We start from the raw sequence: 21,852 nt of genomic DNA, 5'->3' as shown, positions 1-21,852 counted from the left end.
TTTTTTTTTTTTTCCGAGACAGGGTTTCTCTGTATAGCCCTGGTTGTCCTGGAACTCACTTTGTAGACCAGGCTGGCCTCGAACTCAGAAATCCACCTGCCTCTGTCTTTAATCCCAGAGTGCCAGGATTAAAGGCGTGCGCCACCATGCCCGGCTTGTTTTGTTTTTTAATTGAGTAGTAGGTTATAAGTAGGAAAAATTCTTTGTCTTTAGGAGACTCTAGTATGATCCAACTTCTCATCTTGTTTAAAGTCCATGTCTCTGGCTGTGGCTTTTGCTTACATTGCATTCCGTTTCCATTTACTGCTGGGAGTCAAAAGTCCTCCCAAAAGTGACTCCTTCAGACTCTCCTGGAGTAGAAACAAACCATATATTTTACTTTAATTTTATTTTACTTTTTGAAACAGGGTTTCTCTGTATAGTCTTAGCTGTCCTGGAACTCTCTCTGTAGGCTGGTCTTGAACATCAGACTTACAGAGAATCACCTTTTTCTGCCTCTTGAGTGCTAGGTCTAAGAGTGTGCACTACTACTGCCTGGCAAAACATATATGTTTTATGTGTGGGATCAGCAAAGGTTAAAAGTGTTTTTATTTGTTGTTTGAAATTTGTGGAGCCAACAGAAACAATGGCTGACATCCTGTTGATGGAATAAACCAAGGATTGCTGCAATCTTAGCATTTTTCTTTATTTCCTGACAACTACAGCAATTGCAGTTTTTGACATCCTTCTTTGTAGTTTTCAGGAAGGTCTCAGTGAAGTGACAGCTCAGCATTTTTCATGTGTTTAGTACCAGTGGAAGACAGGATGTGTGGAGTTTGCAGAAGAAGTTAGGCTGAATGAAATACTTAGGCTAGGCAGGAAGTTAGCTAAGTCTTGAAGCGTATGCCTATAGAATAACTAGGTATATAAAACTGTTGACCTTTTAAATTGGTGGCTCCCAATAGTAAGTCCTTTCATGCTACAAGAATTAACAGAAGCGTCCATAGAGCATCGAGAAAATAGCTTTGTCTGAAATGCATACATACTTGCTGATGCTGTAACTGTTCAGATGAAACAAGAAGGATCTGAAAAGTGTGTGCCAAGCACTAATTGTGAAATGTGTGGTGTGTACGTTTTAAATAATGCTGTCAGAAACACAAGCTTTAATGTGTTTCAGATTTTCAGCTGATGTAGCTGCTAAAGAGCTGTGCTCCAAGTTGACTAGGCATTGGGTGGGACACACCCTCCTCGGGTGTACTTTGGGAGAAGATGATTTGTGATTCATTTCTTCCTGGCCCATCCAATGTGAGAACTGGATGGATGAGGCAAAGCAAACCTAGAAGGCACAAATACAGTTGCAAGTGGTGGCAGAGACTGAGGTGTTGTATTAGTGGGGGAACTAACTGTCTTACTACTTCCAGTAGTATGGTTTTATTTGGTTGTGTGCCTTCTAGTATTTTGTTCTGCATGCGTATTCCCAGACTGCGCATATTTATGGTTCATGCAGTCCTTTAACAATGTTCTCATGCTTTGGTCACTGCATATTCTGATGTTGACTTACCTCGGAGTTTCCTGGATCTGTGACTTACCAAGGTTCACCTGTTCTTTTCAGGAGAAGAAGAGCAAAACAGTTGTTTGGCAAAGCTTACTTAGGAAATGATAGGTTAGCATTCACACCAGTCTGTTTCAGAATAGTCTATCTGTAACAAGCTGTAGTCCTAGGGCTTGGTAACTGGAAGGACAGAACTCCCTAAAATGCAGTGTCTCTGTGTGGTCTTAAATGCCTGATGTGTGTTAAATCAGTAACTTTTTATATATATATATAAATTAAGAAAGGACTTAACTTGCTGGGCAGTGGTGGCGCACGCCTTCAATCCCAGCACTTGGGAGGCAGAGGCAGGCAGATTTCTGAGTTGGAGGCCAGCCTGGTCTACAGAGTGAGTTCCAGGACAGCCAGGTCTACACAGAGAAACCCTGTCTCACAAAAACAAAAAAAGAAAAAAGAAAGGACTTAACTCTAGCTGGTCTCAAAATCACCGAGATCTGCGTGCCCCTGCCTCCCAAGTGCAGGGATTCAGGCTTGCATCACTATGCCAAACACCAGCCCCCTTTTCTTCTCTTTTTTTTTTTTTTTGTTTATTTCATTTATTTACTTTATGTCTGAGTGCTCAACTGCATGTATACCTGCAAGCCAGAAGAGGGCATCAGATCTCATTACAGATGGTTGTGAGCCACCATGTGGGTGCTGGGAATTGAACTCAGGACCTCTGGAAGAGCAGCCAGTGCTCTTAACCACTGAGCCATCTCTCCAGCCCCCAAAACTAAGTTATCCAGATGTAACAGCATTATAAGGCAAGGAGCATCAGTAAACCTGTTTCTTCTCATGTGCCTTTTATTTTAACGTCTTTTGGTGGAGATGCTTTTGCTCTGGTATACCTCCCCCCCCCTTTCAATAAAAACAACAAAAACCAAAAACTGAGTGCTGGAGAGATGGTTCAGCTGTTAAGAGTTTGTGCTGTTCTTGCAGAAGGCTTGAATTTGATTTATGAGGCACTGTGTCGGGTGCTTCATAACCTCTTTTACTCCAGCTCCATGGGGCCTGATGGGCAGGTGCTCTACCAGCTGAACTGCATCTCTAGCCCACTGTCTAGATGGATTTGTATAGCATTTTGCCCTGTTTACTTTTCAAATTTTGCTTAAACATTTTACAAGGATTAAAATTTCTATGGTATTTTACCTCTAAATACTTGAGTGTATATCTTTAGAAAATAACATTTTATAGTTATATTTTTATTGGCTGCTAATACTTAACAACTGAATACCTACTGCAAAACAGTCCAAATGTCTGTCACCACCTGGTATTTGGTTTGTTTAAATCTCCATCTCAGTCACAACTTTGTGTTTCTTTCAGTTTGTCTAAAGTTTTAAAAAACATTTTTGCATGAATTTCGATTTAGAATAGAATTTCCAGGTCCAGGTTTTATCCCTGATCATCAATGGTTAACTTTTGTGGGGAGGCAGGGTGTTGGAAACTTAAGCTGGAAACTTGTGATCCTCCTGCCTTAGCCTCCTGGGGTTGCAGTCACAAGCGTGGGCCTCTGCCTCACAGCCTTTTAACTATTTTATTTCATTTGACTTGTATTCTTTCTGATTAAGTGTACTTCTTAACTACTTAACAGCGATTGACAGATGTGATACTAGTTCTCAATATACCCTATAGTATGTGTTTCTTAAAATTAATATGCAGTTATATCTTTCAAAACTAAGCTATAGTTACTAGAAAGTCATGACTTAATGTGGTTATCTCAGGTCTTGCTCATGGCTAGCCAGTTACTGCAATGATGTTGACTATATCCAAAGATAACTCAAACAACAGGTTGAGATTTTTAAATCTAGAATGTGCTGTATTCAAGCCATTTTTGGAAATGTACACTTATGCATAATTTTGTGAAATGTCTCTCATTTTGGGGCCATCAAATAGGTTGTAGTGATTGTTTGGTTGTCTAATTTGGGCAGGGTAGCTTTAAAGTGAAAGAAAGCAGCTGCTGTCAGTTAGACTCATTTCGTGTCTTGAAAGTCACAGCTGGGGCTGGTGAGATGGCTCAGTGGGTAAGAGCACCCGACTGCTCTTCTGAAGGTCTGGAGTTCAAATCCCAGCAACCACATGGTGGCTCATAACCATCCATAACAAGATCTGACGCCCTCTTCTGGAGTGTCTGAAGACAGCTACAGTGTACTTACATATAATAAATAAATAAATCTTTAAAAAAAAAAAGAAAGTCACAGCTGAGTTTTCTGCATCACAAATTTCCTTTTCCTCTCTGCTTTAGGAAGAAAACAGCTTTTGAAACCAACCTCATGTTAGTTTTAGCATTTCATATTAAATCCTTACAATTCTGAGAGTACTTACATTTGTCATTCCAAATGGTTAAGATGAAGCAATATACAGATATCAACTAGTCTATAGTTAATTTTAGTGGAAGAAACTAGGGCCACATCAGACATTTGGGCTCTTTAAGAAGGATTCGGCAATTTTTGATGCCACTTGAACTTTATTATCAAATTATGAAATTTACTGTTTACTTGAATGACACTAGCCTTACCAGATTCCTTTTTCATCTAAGATGTTGGAGACACCAGTTGTGATAGAAGACTTTTGGCACTGCTGTTCTGTATACTAGTAAAAAGTTAAATAGGGTTACTTTTTAGGAATATGTGGTGTGGCCTTGTAGATTCTTTTCTTTGAAACTTAATTAGCAAATTAAAGAGCAGCATTGTAAGCCTTAATTATAGTGTCTTTCTCAAAAGAAGGAAAGAGGAAGAAAGAAAGAAAGAAAAAGAAAGAAAGAAAGGGCAGACTTGTGGACTTGGTAGCAGCACATCCTTGAAGTCTTAAGTATTGCTGTCAGTTGAGGGCTAATCTGGAGTACCTAGTGTGTTGTAGGGCCCTAGGCCTACATAGCAAGGTTGTCTTAAAAAACAAATGAGCCTGGGAGAGAAAGAATTTCAGTGTCTTGGGTAAGTTTCTGAGAGCCTACTGTTATCAGTGTAGTGAAATGTCACACCCACGACCTGAGGACAGCTGAATGAAGCAGATAATGAAGTGCAATGAAAGACAGTTGACTTGAGCTGAGCCCACAGTTCTGCTGTGTGTAGTTACTGATAGTGTGTATGAAGACCTGATGGTGTCAAACATGGTTTTTAGCATTTCACTTAAATGCTCAGAGCTCTGAGAATAGGTACTGCCATTCCAAATGTTTGAGAGGAAGGAACAATACACAGATCCAGTCAGTGGAAGAACTCGGGCTACATCCAGACATTTGGGCTCTTTATGAGGAATCCAGAAAAGCAACTTATTTTAGATGCTACTTGAAATTTATAATCAAAATTTAAAATTTACTGTAATTTAGGGTGTGGAAAGTTGAAATATATTGTACTGTTACAGAATCTTAGACTAGAGTGCCTTCCATCTCCAGTTTGATTCAAATTGAAATCAAGAGATCATAATTTTCCTTTTAGTTTTTCTTTCAAGGCAATTGCTTTCTGTATCCCTAGCTGTGTTGGAACTTGCCCTGTAGATCAGGCTGGCTTTGAACTCACAGAGATCTGCCTGCCTCTGCCTCTGGGATAAAAGGTGTGTACCACCACTCCTACATAAAAGGTTGTAGACTTACGCCTTCTGAATGCATCACTTTTTCTGGCATATATCATATACTATCACACTTTTGTGGTTGACAATATTTTCTGGCTGTTCTGAAAATAAAAACTGTAAAAGTATCGCTACATTTTTAAAGATTTGGTCTGTACAAATATTATTAAACACTAGTATGGGGACCTTTTATGTGTTCTTGTTCTACTGGTGCACCTAAGCCAGAAGTAGAGTTAATGGTGGCTGACCCTGTTCACTACTGTTAGGGTATTTTTTCTGTTTGCCTATATTATGGGAAAATAGGAGCAGAACCTAATAGGTGAGTAACCTTGGCATTTGCTTAAAGTAAGTAATACCAGGAAGGGAGAAGAACTTGTCAGGTTTTACAGAGGTAGAGACATGTCACCTTTCTGTTAACTAATAGTATCCTGAGGTCTCTGTCCTTTGCTAACATCTAGGAAAGACTTTCTAGGAAAGTGCAGTTTCTTATTTATTTATTTGTTTGTTTGTTTGTTGTTGTTGTTTTTCGAGACAGGGTTTCTCTATGTAGCCCTGGCTGTCCTGGAACTCACTCTGTAGACCAGGCTGGCCTCGAACTCAGAAATCTGCCTGCCTCTGCCTCCCAAGTGCTGGGATTAAAGGCGTGTGCCACCACTGCCGGGCCAGTTTCTTATTTAGTTGTATAAGTGGTCATCGTTTAAGTGTGTTTTTAAACATAATGAATTGTTTGTTTCAATTTAGTTCACTTGCTACACACATGCATGCATACTCTTACTCTTGCTCTCTTGTTCTTGCTCTTTGTCTTTTTTCTTCCTGAGTTAAGAGTTTTGTGGTATAGCCTAGGTTGACCGTATACATAGGATCCTTCTGCCTTAGCTCCTAAGTAGGTAGGATCATAGATAGAAGCTACCAAACTTGCAGTATTTCCAAGTCATTTCACCTTTACCCTTAAAATATTTAGTTATGTGATATATTCTTCAGTTTATAATGGGTTTCCCATTACCAGTATTCTCCTTTTTTTTTTTTTTTTAACAGAAATGCCCTAACCTGTGCTCCATGGGACCAGACCAAACCCCTTGTTATCCTGACTAATCTCTGAATAGTCTATGCCAAACCCCCTCCCTCCACGAGGTCATTCTCAGCCTGACTACACAGTTCTTTTTTCTGCCTGCTTCCCTTGCTTTCCATCTGTTTTTCTTTTCCTTTTTCCTCTTTCTTTCCTCTTTCCATTCTGTTCTGTACCTTTCCTGAGTTGTTGTTTTTTGTTTGTTTGTTTAACTTGTTCAATTGGCCGGGGACTTAGAGATCTGCTTGCCTCTACCTATACCAAGTGCTGGGATTTAAGGCATGCACCACCACATATAGCCCTAATTTTATTTTCACTTTTAAATAAAGTATATGTCTGTTTCACATGGAATATCTTGAATAGTGCTAGTACATTCTTGATAGGAAAACAAAAGGTTCGAATGCCTAATTATCTTGGTAGGGTCTGTCTAGTAAGAAAGGATATAGTGTAGGATTCTATAGATTGTAAGCAACCTAATTCTTTTAGAACCAAATCTTCATTTTTTTTCCTACAAGTAAAATACTCTGAAGGTATAGGCCATTTAACAGATTCCTTACTTCCTCCTCCCTCCCCCCTTTTCTTTTGCTTTGTTTTTCATGATAGGGTTTCTCTGTGTAGCCCTGGCTGCCCTGGAACTCACTCTGTAGACCAGACTGGCCTCAAACTCAGAGATCCACCTGCCTCTGCCTTTTGAGTGCTGGGATTAAAGGTGTGCACCACCGCCACCCATATGTATGCATATGTATGTGTGTGTGTATAAATTGGAAAAAGTGTTATGTGTATGGATGTTGGCCTGCATGTATGTCTGTATGCCACACATATTTTGATACCCACAGAGAGTATTGGATCCACTGGAACTGAAGTTGACAGGTGGTTGTGAGCTGTCATGTCAGGCTGGGCATCAAACCCCCTGTCCTGGAAGAACAGCCAATTCTCTTAATGCAGAACCATCTCTCCAGACCCTTGTTTTGATTTTTTTTTTGAGACAGGGTCTCTATAGTTCAGACTGGTCTTAAACTCCTAGCAATTCTTCTGCCTCATCCTCTCATATGTAAATGTTGCAGATATCAGGCACTATCTTGCTCCTTATATTACTTTTTTAATTTTACTTTTTGGCTGACACTTTTATATAAGTCTATATTTTTCAGATACTAAAGAAACTGAACAGTGGTATCTGAAAAATTCAAAAGTGTAGTAGGTGAAGGTCTGGGATAGAAACTTAGAGTCATAGTTCTCATGGAGTAATTCAGCTGCCAGTGTGCTGTGTTCCTGTAGATAGCTGTATGAACTCTGAGCCATTGAAATACTTTTTGCAACTATTGAAGGAAACGATCTGCACGAATCCTTCAAGAGTCTAAAAACATGTGTATTTCTCCTCAGAAACTAGATGGATAACTTGGTTTTATTTAGTTTATCTAAGGAAAAGACCTCTCTGAATACCATTCATGTTCCATTCATACATTTGGTGACAATTTCTATTCATCTTCTCCAGTCCTGAAGTTAAGAAGTAACCACATTTGTTATAAGTTAGCTGTTTTATAGTTTGTATATTTGCCTGGCATTACAGTATATCTTGAGCTTGTAAAACTGGTTAATGTTCTACTTTAATGCCATGTGTGTATTAATGGTTATATAGCTACTTGGCTTTTTGTCCTGGGTGCTATGTCTTGAGTTATAACTACATTTTATTACTGGTTATACCTATAGTACTTGAGGAATTAAAGGGAAGTGAAAGTAAAAGAGTCTTAGTCCCATTCTGGACCTTATTCAGATCCTGGCCTATTTGTAGCGAGAGAGTTTGATGTAAGATACAGCTGACATTGCTCAGCCAGCACAGTGAAGGGAATGCACAGCTGGGGACAAGGGCTTTTTCTCAGTTTACAACATGAAAATTCACTACCATGGAGGGACGAGGGCAGGATGGGACTGCTCTGGCTTGCTAGTAAAGTCAGCCCTTCAGGCAGGCTCTTTTTTTGAAGGATTTAATTACCCAGAGAATTAGTGACCCATTCTAATAGAATCTTTCTAGTAACAGGTGACTTCTGTTACTCACACACTTTTTGGTTTTCAAAGATTTACCATCTGTAGAACCACTGTTTATTGAGCAACTACTATAGTATCTGCTTTTATACAGAGCAAAAATTACCTCCCTCCCTCCTTCCCTTCCCTTCCTTTTTTTTTTTTTTTTTTGGTTGTTAGAGACATTTTCTCTGTGTAACCCTGGCTGTCCTGGAACTCTCTCTATAGATTAGGCTAGCCTCAGATTCAGATCTGCTTCTGCTTTGATTAAAGGCATGTGGTACCATACCCAGGTATTAAAATTCTTAAATAGCTCTTTATCATATATTGTAAGTTCTGGATTCTTTAAAAGATTTATTTATATTATATTATAGTGCCCCATTTGCATGTATCTGCATGTATGCCAGAAGAGGGCATCAGATGCCACCGTAGATGGTTGAGCCTCCATGTGGGTGCTGGGAATTGAACTCGCACCTCTGGAAGGGCAGACAGTGCTTTTAACAGCTGAGCCATTTCTTGAGCCTCAAGATCCCTGTTCTTAAGAGGTAAATTTAGGCCGGGCGTGGTGGCGCATGCCTTTGATCCCAGCACTTGGGAGGCAGAGGCAGGTGAATTTCTGTGTTCAAGGCCAGCCTGGTCTACAGAGTGAGTTTCAGGACCGCTAGGTCTACACAGAGAAACCCTGTCTCGAAAAATGAAAAGGAAGAAAAAGAAATAAAGAGGTGAATTTAGCTTGTCGAGCAAGCGGTTCTTTCTTGTGTCTCTGTATAATCTTCATTCCCTGTTCAAGCCTTTCCTAGTCTATACTCTCAGTGGTATTTTTTTAGGCACCTTTAGCTCCCTTAAGAAATTTGTATATCTCTGTGCCTTAGCACATGCTTCTGGAGAGCATTCTCTAGACTGGCTCCTTGAAGATCCTGCCCAGCTTTGGAGGCGTCTGATCGAGCCCCTCCAATAGAGCTTGTTCTGACTCTGCACAGGTGTGGAACTTTGTCTGCTCAGGGTAGTCGTCTGTTTCTCCAAGAATTCTGACCTTTTAAATCTTTTACTTCTTTTTAAAATACTACTTTAGCTTAAACTACAGATTTCTGAAGCCTAATAAAGTGGATACGTGATTGTGTTAAATGTAAGTGAGGGTAAGAGTTCAACAGTTCAAAGATCTAAAAATTCACCAAGAAACAGTGATTATAAATCCCTTGACTCCTAAATGCCAGCCCTCAGAAGTTGCTGTGTTCTTTACCTTCATCTCTGGCCTCTGTCGTTGTAAGTTATACTTCAGCAGCTGAATGTCACATTTTTTAAAGAAGAAGATCTATTACTTTTTCATTATTTTCTCTATTGGTTTGGCATGGATAGTTAAATTAGGATTTATAATGATAATATATGAATATGAAATTTTACTTACAGGTTTGGTAACATGGTCTATATTTTTTTTTTTTCTAGCTCCAGAACCTGGGTATCAACCCAGCAAACATTGGCTTCAGTACCTTGACTATGGAGTCAGACAAATTCATCTGCATTAGAGAAAAAGTGGGAGAGCAGGCTCAGGTGGTAATCATTGATATGAATGATCCAAGTAATCCAATTCGAAGACCAATCTCAGCAGACAGTGCCATCATGAATCCTGCCAGCAAAGTGATTGCACTGAAAGGTATAAGGGATTGTGAATGTTTTTCTTGAAATTCTTATGTGTTGTATGCAAATAAAATTACTGAATGTACTTTTTCTTTTCTCTGTTGAATAATTAGATCTGTAAAGTTGAGATTAATCCTGAACTTGAGTTAGTGTTCATAATTTTAACATTGAATGTTTCTCTGAAATATTGTAGAATAGATATACTTGAAATAATTTTAAGTTTTATGATATATACATTTAAGTTTTATATCTGACATGATAAAAGGCTAAAAGCATTTCTGTATAGGGGAATGAAATTAGTATTCTGTAATAATAAGTCATAACAATAATAGGACCTAAACATTTCAGTGGTTATTATAACAATCAGCTTCTCCATTCTATGCCTTTTTTATAGTTCAGGCTTCTTTTCACTTAGATCATCAAGTGCTAAAAATGGCTTGAATTTAAACTTGTTAGAGAGAGTTGGGGGAGAATAAGCACACAGCTTTTAAAATTCATCATCATCATCATCATCATCATCATCATCATCATTATTTTAGTTGAGTCTTATTTTGTTGCCCAGACTGGCTTTGAACTGGAATTCTCTTACCTAAGAGAATTTGAGTAGCTGAGATCATAGGTGTGGACAGCCAGGCCCAGCCAAACTAACTAGTTTCCACAGGGAGCAATGCTGCAGATCAATCTAAATAGAGTTAAACAATCTCATTTTATCTAAGAACCTATTTTCTTTTCCTTTGAACTTTAGAATGAAGGTATAATAGAAAACTAAAAGTTACTAAGACTAAGAAAGAAGTCTAGGTGCAGACTGCTGGACCTTTGAAGTGGCATTTAAAACTGCCTCCTTTTCCTTTGTGCTTTAATTAGGGATTGGATCCAATGCTGTACACATGCTAGGCAAGTGGGCAGATGGTTGATACTGAGCTATATCTCAGCCTTTGTTTTTCTTGATAAAAAGAAAGAGAATTCAGTTTCTTGGTAATTTATAAAAGTGTGGATGGGTTTTTAGAGGCGCTGAACTTTTCAACCTGTCTTTTCTTCACATCATCCAAACTGGGGGCCTTATTTTGGTGTTATAGTTTTGTTTTGGTGAGACAGGGTCACTCGTTTTGTTGCCCCTGCTGTCCTGATCTTGCTATTAGAGCAGGCTAGCTTCAAATTCACAAAGATCCACCTGCTTCTACCTCCCTAGTGCTGGGATCAGACACACACACCACCATGCCCAGCCCATTTAGTCTTTAAAAATAGATGTTGAATAATTCTTAATTGAACAGTTCGGGTCTAGAAGTATTGAGCTTTTTTTGCTTTGAGCACATTTTTAGAATTCTTTTTAGAACATTCTATTTGTTATTTTGTCTATTTATGTGGGGGGCATACATGTGAAGAAAACATGTCTGTTCACCTCCCACCATGTGGGGCTAGCTTGTCAGCAAATGCCTTTCCTTCCCTGCTGCACAGTTCACAGACTTAGATTTGGGATCTTTGCATAGATTTTATTCGTGAGCATCACTAACTAATCTGAAAGTCAAGATTAGAAGCCTGAACTTTGTAGTTTCATGGTATAGGTTTTGGAACATTTTGGAGTATCTTACTTGCAGGTTGGGAGCTAAGAATAGCATAGTCAACATAACATCAGAATTTGTGTCGGGCAAAATTGATCTTATCTTCAGGAAGGATATTCCACCTTTTATCTATAACCAGATATTTTGGGATAATATACATTTTGCTTTTATCTAAAAGTATATTGCGTTTTAAAGTATTAAAATGTCTGTCGTCCTCCTTAAATAATCATACATCACACTTCTCTTTTTAAAGGCCATCAGTTGAATTTTACCAAGTTCTTTTCTATTTTTAATGTTACTGTTATCTTATCACATTTCTTAATGCTTTCTTATGTGTGCAGATGGTGAGTTACCTTAAATTAGATTGTGTTAGTCATTGTCCTGTTCTATAAAAAGAATTATTAAAACAAATTTATAGCTTTGCAAAATAGTGTGTTACACTTTGTGTCTATCTGTCTACTTCATAGCTATGATCCCTTGTTCCTTCCCCAGACGCTTACAGATAGTCCAGCCCTCTTCGTGTAAAGCAGAGTAAGAGTCTAGTTATTTAGAGGTTGGAGGGTGCAGTTAAGAAAACCAAATTCTTTAAATATTTTGCTTCCCTCTGAAGCCAGTTTAAACTTCATGCCTTCTTTTTATAAACAGGACTATAACTTTCACAATTTCTCCAGTCTGGTTGTGGTTTATAAGCCGTGTGGGATGGGAGTCATACACTGTCTTATAGAAGAAGGCTTTTTTGTGTAGTAAGATGGGTTGCCGTACAAAGCTCTTAGGCTTTGTCTGTTTCCCACCTCCCCTGTCACCCTTCCACTCTGACAACTTTTTGTCCTTTAGGAGCCAGATTCTCTGTGGCTCAGGAACGGAGTTATCCTCAGTCTCCGAGGATTATCTTTAGAGCCTAGTCATAGCTCTGGGCTTTGACTGCTGTTGATTTCAGTGAAATCACCTTTCTGACTGTGATAAGTTTCAAACGACAAGTATAAGCCCTTGCATCTGACTCTGGACTTTTAACATTAAATGCAAATTTCACCCTACTTTTACTGTCTTAACTGGATGAAGCTTGGACTTGTTCTCACTCCAGTATATTAACAGCATTGGAAACCACCCTCCCCCCTGTCTTCCTCTTCTTTCTCCAGCACTTCTGTTTTCCTTTTGTATCTTAGACCAGTTAAATGTAGCATGCACTATGGTGACCAGCAAAGTTGAAGTACAACTTCTTTTCAAAACGCAGTTTCTACAAAATTGAGTTGGGTGAGAGATGACTGCATTTTAAAAAGTGGACATTTCCTCCTTGTGTTTCTATTAGATTGGCTTTGTCTTTTGTATATACAGCTACCTTAGTTTATGTGTGAGCTAAGTACGCAATGAAAGTTACAGCTTTGTTTTTTATCAGTGAGAAAGCTTTTCCTTAGTCTCATTTTCATTTTGGATGTAGAATCCTGTAGAAGTCACATGTTTATAGTATTGCGGATGTGTTCACTAGAGGTAATAAAGAGTTTTGCCTAAGGGTGCAGGTGTACATTGGTTTTCTTGGTCTCAGCTGTAGTTCTAGCAATGTGACTCCTATAGTTATTAGTCCCAGGATAAAACCACATTACTTGGAACTTAGGGGTAGTTAGCTAGGTATTAATTAATTTTAAACTTAGCTTTTTTTTCATTATTCTTTTAATTCTTTATTCAGCTGGAAAAACTCTTCAGATATTTAACATTGAAATGAAAAGTAAAATGAAGGCCCATACCATGACTGATGATGTCACCTTCTGGAAATGGATCTCTTTGAATACGGTTGCTCTTGTTACGGATAATGCGGTTTATCACTGGAGTATGGAAGGAGAGTCTCAGCCAGTGAAAATGTTTGATCGTCATTCTAGCCTCGCAGGATGCCAGATCATCAATTACCGTACAGATGCAAAGCAGAAGTGGTTGCTTCTGACTGGCATATCTGCACAGGTAATACTCGTTAGTTTTTGATGAAGAAGTGGTCTAAAGCCCTGTTTTGATCAATATCACTTCAGTTAGGTTTTTAAACCCAATCTTACTGAATTTGATTTATTTTGAAAGCCTTTCATTTTAAAAATAGTGATTGTTGGCTTATACCTTTAACCTGACATGGAACTTGAGTACTCTTATCAGTTTTTAATTTTCATAGATTAAGGAAAGATTGAGTGATTTAGAATGTTTTTGGAGTCAGTGTGCTGCAGAGTGAATCTGTATTGTTGTAGTAAGATGGGTAAAGAGATGACAGGATGAGATATGTTTTATTCACATTAGACTTTAATAAGATAATTTAGGAGTTAAACTTTTGAAGTTAAGTATCAAGTCTACAATAAGAGACTAACAAGTGGTTCTGGAGAGATGGCTCAGTGGTTAAGAGCACTGACTGCTCTTCCAGAGGTTCTGAGTTCAATTCTCAGCAACCACATGGTGGCTCAAAACCACCTACAATGGGATCTGATGCCCTCTTCTGGTGTGTCTGAAGACAGTGACAGTGTACTCATATACATATAATAAATAAATCTGGAGAGAGACAGAGACAGAGACTGACAGACAGAGACAGACACACACAAAGTACTGCTGAAGATGGCAAACTATTGTAACTGTTTCACTAATTGAATCTGAGATCTACTGGGTCATTGGATCGATAAAGATTTTTGTTTCTTGTTTTTATTCTTTGCAGCAAAATCGTGTGGTTGGAGCTATGCAGCTGTATTCTGTAGATAGGAAAGTTTCTCAGCCTATTGAAGGGCATGCAGCTAGTTTTGCACAATTTAAGATGGAAGGAAATGCAGAAGAATCAACATTATTTTGTTTTGCTGTGCGGGGTCAGGCAGGAGGAAAGGTAAGTTGTGTCTGTTTTGCTCTTTGTCATCTAAGTTAAAAATACTTATTTTTCTTCCTTAGTTTCATAGTATTCAGATTTGTGGTGCCTGACAAATAGTATATATAATCCTATTCTGCCATCTGTGAACCCTAACTTTTAGCAGTGTCTTGTTATATAACCTAGGCTGGTTTTGAATTAAGTCCTCTTGCCTCAGGTTCTGAGTGCTGGGATTACAGACCTTTAGACCATTGAGCTCTTCGATTGTCTTTATCAAAGGCTTTTTGTTGTGTCTTTCACTTTACATAGACTCACTAGGGTTGCTAAAATACCCATTTATGTGTGCAGTACATGTCAAGAGTCTGATTCATTAAGTATTGCCCAAGAAGAAGTCAATTCATCCTTAAATTCCTTAGGTGACTTGAGGTAGATAGAATGGATGGCAGCTTAAATTAGAGAGCCTCATCTCTAGCTATATATTGAAATTACCTAGACAGGTTAAAGTATTTTATATTGAAATTCTTAGTTGAGGACAGCAGAAACAAGGTCTGGTTGATTGGAGTATAAAAAACTTAGACAGGTATTGGATACCTGGCAGTAGCTAGGACAGCTGTATAACTAAACTTGGGAAAGGAGAAATAAGCAAAAATGCTAGGCTTCCAGGCAGAAGTCACGCTGCAGATCCGTGATTTGTGCTTCTGATAGGCCTGCACTGCTGGGGTCTGGTGACTCAGTTTGCTGCTATTTTCACTGCCAGAGTAGACTCTCCCTCAGTCTTAAAATAACCTGATGTCCTGAGTTCCCTCTTTGAAGTCTAGTATAGGCAGAGTCACATGGCTTGCATGCTAGCTTTGAGAGACAGGGAAAACAACTGTTTGCTGCCTCTAAAATGGAATACTGGCTCTACTCGATACCAGAACTCGACTACTCTCCTCTCTCTCCCCAAGTCAGAAAAAGACAAACCTCATCTTTGTTTTCTATTTTTCTACCCCAGTCACCCTAGTAAGTAGTTTTTAAGAATGAAAAACGAGATTGCAGCTATCTGAATCCTAGCACTCTCTCTGACTGTACCTTTCATTTAGTCCTAAGAGTGCTGGAATTCCAGCTATGTCTGGCTTTTTTACATAACTTCCAGGGATTGAACTTAGGTGCTCAGCCTATTCCATAATTGCTTTTACCAGCTGAGCCACCTTGTCAGCCTCAGCGTGACTTTAGAGTCAGACCCACCCCCTACCTCTATAATTTTGCCACTATAAGAATGGTACATAGCTTGGTATGCTTTAAATTCCAGTATTCAAGGCACACAGATCTCTCTGAGCTCTCGGCCAGCCTGGTCCTGATCCTCCCCAGCCCCCAGGTCATCCTGGGCTACATTGTAAGAACTTGTTTAATAAACAAAGTAATAGTACAGGACATGTATAACTTGGGGATCATCCCTCCCCATTCAGTTTTATTTATGGAGAAGCATCTCACAGTATAGATGATCACACAGTTCACTTACCATAGAACATTTATTTCCATTTGGCGTCAAAACCTTGCAGTGACCAAATGATACATGATTTAGGTTGATAGTAGATTTTCTTTTCTTTTAACAGTTACATATCATTGAAGTTGGTACACCACCCACAGGAAATCAACCCTTTCCAAAGAAGGCCGTGGATGTTTTCTTTCCTCCAGAAGCACAAAATGACTTTCCTGTTGCAATGCAGGTATTTTATCAAAATAAAAATCTCACCTTTAATTAATTTATATCCTGTTCATAGTTGGTATGAGTAGTGCTTCAAAGAATTACTCTAAAATACAAATTATTAATAAAACTTGTTAAAATAATTCTCTTGCTTTCATGTAATAATTGGGCTATCGTAAGTTGTCAGAATTAAGTTCTCTTTTGTCTTGCAGATTTCATTCATATACTCTTGTTTTATGTATTTGCTTGAGCATTTAGACAAGTTATAATGAAGGAAACCTTAATACTACTTGAGCATTTTTTCCTTTAAGCGTCATGTCAACGTTTTATAGAAAGTGTTCATTTTCTCTATTCAGATCAGTGAAAAGCATGATGTGGTGTTCCTGATCACCAAGTATGGTTATATTCACCTCTATGATCTGGAGACTGGCACATGCATCTACATGAATAGAATCAGTGGAGAAACCATCTTCGTGACTGCACCTCATGAAGCCACAGCTGGGATAATAGGAGTTAACAGAAAGGGACAAGTAAGGAAACCTTGAAACTTAAGCATTTAAGTAGCACATTATCATTAGCACTTTTTCGGTTTTTTTGTTAAAAGTTAATTTTGGCTGGGCAGTGGTGGCGCACGCCTTTAATCCCAGCACTCGGGAGGCAGAGGCAGGTGGATTTCTGAGTTCGAGGCCAGCCTGGTCTACAAAGTGAGTTCCAGGACAGCCAGGGCTACATAGAGAAACCCTGTCTCAAAAAAAAAAAAAAAAGAAAGAAAAGTTAATTTTGGATATCAGAAAAGAGTTCTTAATGGGGGATGGCAAAGAGAAGAAATGAGATGAAGGTCAAAGGACATAAAATAATAATAAATAAGATTAATAGGTTTTGACATCGGTTCAATATGAAGATTAAAGTTAATAAAATTATGTTAGGGTTTTTTGTTTTTTGTTTTTTTGAGTATATTGTGTGTATGTGTGTGTGTCTGTCAGTCAGGTTGGTAGCAGGTGTCTTATTTTTCTACCTCATTTTGAAAGAAAAATTTTTTTTAAGATTTACTTTTTGTGTCTTTGGTGTTTTACCTGCACATACGTGCACTATGTTTATGCAGTAGCTATGGAGATTAGAGGAGGGCATCAGGTCCCCTGCGTTACAGGGGGCTATGAGCCACCATGCGGGTGTTGGGAACTAAATCCATGTCCTCTGCAAGAGTAACAAGTTCTCTTATTCGCTGAGCCATCTCTCCAGCCTCTCCTTTAGTTTAGTTTTTGAGAAAAGACCTTTTTACTTTATTAATTAAGCCATTTCCTCAGTCTCCAGGATTTAGAAATAAAATATAACTTTAAAAAACAAAACAAAAATTGATGTGAGGGTCAGTTAGGATAGCTCTTCTGGCAAAGGTCACCTGAGTTCAATCCCCAGAACTAGCATGTTAGAGAGACTCTTGCATGTTGTCTTCTGAATCCATATGTGCACTGTGACAGGGGCATACATACACTCAAACACATATGTGTACACATACAGTAAATAAATAATAAAGTGCATGCATACACTAGAGCACACATGCATACACACATAATAAGTAAACAAATAAATGTAATTTACAGAACGGTGTTAATCTTCTTTACTATGACCATTTGCTATTTATTGTGTGACATTTCAAAAATCTCAAATACACATAATAAAATTTACTTAAAAAGATTATTGGGGGCCATGAGACTCGCTCAGCTGGTAGATGTGCTTGTCAGCAAACATGGTGAACTACTGTGTGTGATCTCTTGGTTTCATGTAGTAGGAGAGAATTGACTTCCCCAAGTTCTCTGTCCTTCATAAACATGTTATATTTGTGTGTTTATGAATGTTCACAAACCACACATGCTAAATAAATACAATTTAAATAAATTAAAAAAACATTATATAGAATTTGGCATGGGTATACACCTTTAATTCCCACACTTGAAAGGTTGAGGCAGGAGGATTTCTGTGTGTTGTAGGTCAGTCAAGGCAGTGAGAACCTATCTCAAAAATTATAAAACAAACAAGATAGCAATAAAATAAGATAAAAAGGTTGTTGTCTAACTTGTGTGCATTGACTTAGTTTTATTTATCTCGATCTTATTTTTAAGTCTAGTAAATGGCATCAATTAGTATTTAATTTTATGATATTTTATGTCTGGGTATTTTGCCTGCCTGTTTGTCTGTGTGGGGATAAGAGGACATTAGAACCCCCAGAACTGGAGTAACATATGGTTGTAAGCCACCATGTGTATCCTGGGAATCAAACTTTGGTATTCTGGAAAAGTATCCAGTGCTCTTAGCCTCAAGGCCATCTCTCCAGTGCCTGTTTTTACTTTTCATTTGCAATTTTACCTTTAAAGTAAAAGTTTTATCTCACACACACACACAAAAAAGCACTACAGTGTATAATGGCAAAATCTTTTTAATACTGTCTCATAAGAACTGTTTGGTTTAGAGCCAGTTAGGTGCATTTATTTTTATTATCAAAAGAAGTAAATCTATGGGGAAAATCTGTTTCAGTTACAAATTTGACAAACTCCTTTTTATAGGACTTACTTTCCTAAGACAGGATCCATCAACTGTAGAGATAAGACTTCTATCAGCATCCTACTTTCTAACTTCTTAAGTATTACTGAATATTTACTATCAGAAGGCTATATGTTAAAGTACCTATTGTAGTGTCTGGGAAGTTACCCCACTGGGTAGGTTACCCTACAATTGATATTAGTTGTTCTGAATTTGGGATATTTGAAAAGTCTTTTTTTTTTTTTTTTAAATTTATTTATTTATTATATGTAAGTACACTATAGCTGTCTTCAGACACCCCAGAAGAGGGTGTCAGATCTCATTACGAATGGTTGTGAGCTACCATGTGGTTGCTGGGATTTGAACTCAGGACCTTCAGAAAAGCAGTCAGTGCTCTGAGCCATCTTTCTAGCCCCTTGATAACTCTTCATATTTTCTAGCATATTAATTATCATATTATCTAAGTAGTTCTTATTCTGCGAGAGTATAGTAATAAAATTAAGGAAAAATTCTACCAGAAAGTATTTTCTCAGATTGTTAAAATTCTTAAAAGCTAGTATTATAGTGGTTTTGTCATGTGCAGGTTTTCCTCCAGGTTAGTATATATGTTCTTCCCCAGAGTAAACATCTTTCATTTAATCAGTCTTTGAAAAGTGATATGTTTATGAGGAGGCAATTTCATCTCTTAACCTCAGCTCCAGGCTCAGGTACTTTGAGTTCCTGTAATGGAAGACTCTGTCTTTTTTATTTTTTTTATTTTTTTGTCATACTGAATTAAAGTTGTTTGCTGTCTCCGTTTCTTGTCTTCTTTGTTTAATTGTATTTCTAGCACCATCCAAAGGTGGTTTTAAAAAGTAGCTCTCATCTCTCTATTTAGTTGCGCCTCTGATGGAAAAAAGGTCAGGAATGAGTCGGTTAGGGATAATGTGATAATCAGGAGTTAAGGAGCCTGCTTTCTTCTCTGCTACTGTTGTGGTGTTAAAGGGAAAGCTTAACCTAGAGCTCCTTCTGTCATTTTACCATATACTGTAACCATTGTAGCAAAGCAAGGGAGTGTCAGCATAATCAATTACCTAGTGACTTTGTCTAAACAGATTTAGCACAATGCAACTGCTTTCTTATCGGTAACCTGCAGGTCCTGTCAGTTTGTGTGGAAGAGGAGAACATAATTCCTTACATCACCAATGTCCTACAAAATCCTGACTTGGCTCTGAGAATGGCTGTGCGGAACAACTTAGCTGGTGCTGAAGAACTCTTTGCCCGGAAATTTAATGCTCTCTTCGCCCAGGGAAACTACTCAGAGGCTGCAAAGGTGGCTGCTAATGCACCAAAGGTAAATAGCTAGGAAATTAAAGTTGTCATGCTTGAGATGGTCTTACTAGTCCGTATTTTTGATAGTGCTAGAAGAGGAACCAGCTCTGTAAGAGTAACTAACTCCTTTCCAGTTAGATTTTTCTTTTAATAGAGTATGATAATTAATTCTCAGTGTCTCTAGGTTTGGTGTGTAAAAATGCAGAATCTTAGAAGGATATGTAGACTTATAGACCTATAGTTGATGTAGGCGGAGTTATGTCCAGTATTTTAGTAATACAAGACTATCTGGGCTCATAATTGATGGCTTTCTATTTTAATTTGAGCAGTTAATGAATGGATGGTAGTGTGTAGAGTTGTCAGAAAATGAGCAGAATCTAGTCCCATAGGCCTTTACATCAGTGTTAGTTATGGAGTTATGGAGTATGTACTGACTGAACTTGATTTATTGACTAGTGGTTACTGTTTCATGAATGTGCTTATCTTTTTTTCACCTTTAAATTATTTTTTTTCATTTTTGAGATTTTACTATAATTACATCATTTTTCTCTTCTCCTTTTGCCCTCCAAGCCCTCTCATGAACCCCTCCTTGCTTTCTTTCAAATTCATCTTTTCATCATGATCATATTCATATGTGTATATGAATATATTCCTAAATATATAAATATAACCTGCCAAGCCTGTAATCCTGTTTGTATGTATATGTTTACATGGCTGAGCATTAGATAGTAGATAATCAATTGGTGTGGTCTTCCTTGTGGAAGACTATTTATGCTTATATCACATGTTGACATAATTACCTTGGCAAATTTCTGATTTTGAATAATTTTGTGTCATGGAACCAGAGATGTGAATCTTTGTCCTATGTGGTGACTCTAATGTGGAGGCAATAAGTCAACCATGTGGTTCAGATTGGCTTAGGACATGGAGGGTTGTTAGTGTTACTGGGTCACTGAGGAGTCAGTCACTGAGAAGGTCTTTAACCTTTCTTTTTCTTAAAGGGAATCCTCCGTACTCCAGATACCATCCGTAGATTCCAGAGTGTCCCAGCTCAGCCAGGTCAAACTTCACCTCTACTTCAGTATTTTGGAATCCTTTTGGACCAGGGCCAGCTGAACAAATACGAGTCCTTAGAGTTATGTAGACCTGTGCTTCAGCAAGGGCGGAAACAGCTTTTAGAGAAATGGCTGAAAGAAGATAAGGTAATTTACATTAATTTGAATTAATATAATTTTCCTTTGTTTAAATACCTTGTTAGCAATTTAAAATGGTTGGTTTCTACCAAAGTTTCTCCATCTGTTAATTTGTTGCTTATGAAAATAAAACCAGACCTTGCTGGTTTAACCCATGATCCAGGATTATTGCTTGGTAGTGAAAACTGCTGGAAGTGAGTTACCATTGGTTTGGCCTTGGAAAACAATTAACATGAGAGGCTTCCTTCATTGTGCAGGCGTATTTGTCAGTGTATTTGACATTGCTTAGCATGTGGTATTCCATATCCCACATTTGATATGCATGCCTAGTAGTTCCTGCTTGCTCTCTCTCCCTCTGTAAGGATTTATAAACTGTCATCAGCATCATAACTTTTGATGCTGGTGAACACACTTGGGTATGCAACAGCCAGGTTGGCTGTGTTTAACACACTGAGGTTCTGTCCGACAGTGATCTCATAGAGTGTTAAATGGTGTTACTGTGAAAAAGTATTTAAAAGAGTTTAAATGGGAGTCTTTTGCAAAAAATATCTTATTTTTTATATTGTATTATATTTTAATATAAAATGTATTCTGTGCTGTCGAATATATCTTTTATATTCAGCACTTTATACTGTTTTGCAAAGCACATTTTTCTAATAGAGAAGAATGAAAAATCAAGCAATTAATATTTGTACTTCAACAAACAAGTTTTAAGCAATTTATAATAATTCTTTTTATATAATTACACAAGAAAGCTTTCCTGCCTACCTGCCTAAACAGTTTGAGTTGCCATGTTTTATGAGTTGTCAGGACTGAGGCAGCAATCCTGGAGTGATTACTCACCAAGATAGTAAACCTTCCAAAGCAGAGTGTGTTGGTGGCGTTGGTACATTCTGGAGTC

The 21,852-nt window shown here is 38.0% G+C and overlaps 1 protein-coding gene across 4 annotated transcripts in view; it reads left to right on the top strand.

Annotated features, from left to right (window-relative positions):
- The window catches only part of Cltc (clathrin heavy chain), a 63,058-nt gene that overhangs the window by 11,303 nt on the left and 29,903 nt on the right, over positions 1 to 21,852 (top strand). For 2 of the 4 annotated variants that reach the window (XM_029546404.1, XM_029546402.1), the window contains exons 2-9: positions 9,657 to 9,864; positions 10,755 to 10,757; positions 13,089 to 13,357; positions 14,085 to 14,246; positions 15,821 to 15,934; positions 16,269 to 16,442; positions 19,583 to 19,780; positions 20,760 to 20,960. In XM_029546404.1, coding sequence (XP_029402264.1) covers positions 9,657 to 9,864; positions 10,755 to 10,757; positions 13,089 to 13,357; positions 14,085 to 14,246; positions 15,821 to 15,934; positions 16,269 to 16,442; positions 19,583 to 19,780; positions 20,760 to 20,960 — 1,329 coding nt within the window. The remainder of the gene's footprint in view (positions 1 to 9,656; positions 9,865 to 10,754; positions 10,758 to 13,088; positions 13,358 to 14,084; positions 14,247 to 15,820; positions 15,935 to 16,268; positions 16,443 to 19,582; positions 19,781 to 20,759; positions 20,961 to 21,852) is intronic. The other 2 variants (XM_021213075.2, XM_029546403.1) reach the window with 1 other exon arrangement.

The sequence above is a fragment of the Mus pahari genome, chromosome 14 (genome assembly GCF_900095145.1).
Source record: "Mus pahari chromosome 14, PAHARI_EIJ_v1.1, whole genome shotgun sequence".
NCBI classification, from domain to species: domain Eukaryota; kingdom Metazoa; phylum Chordata; class Mammalia; order Rodentia; family Muridae; genus Mus; species Mus pahari.
Note: the sequence above shows the minus strand (reverse complement) of the source record. Positions and strands in the feature narration are given on the sequence as shown.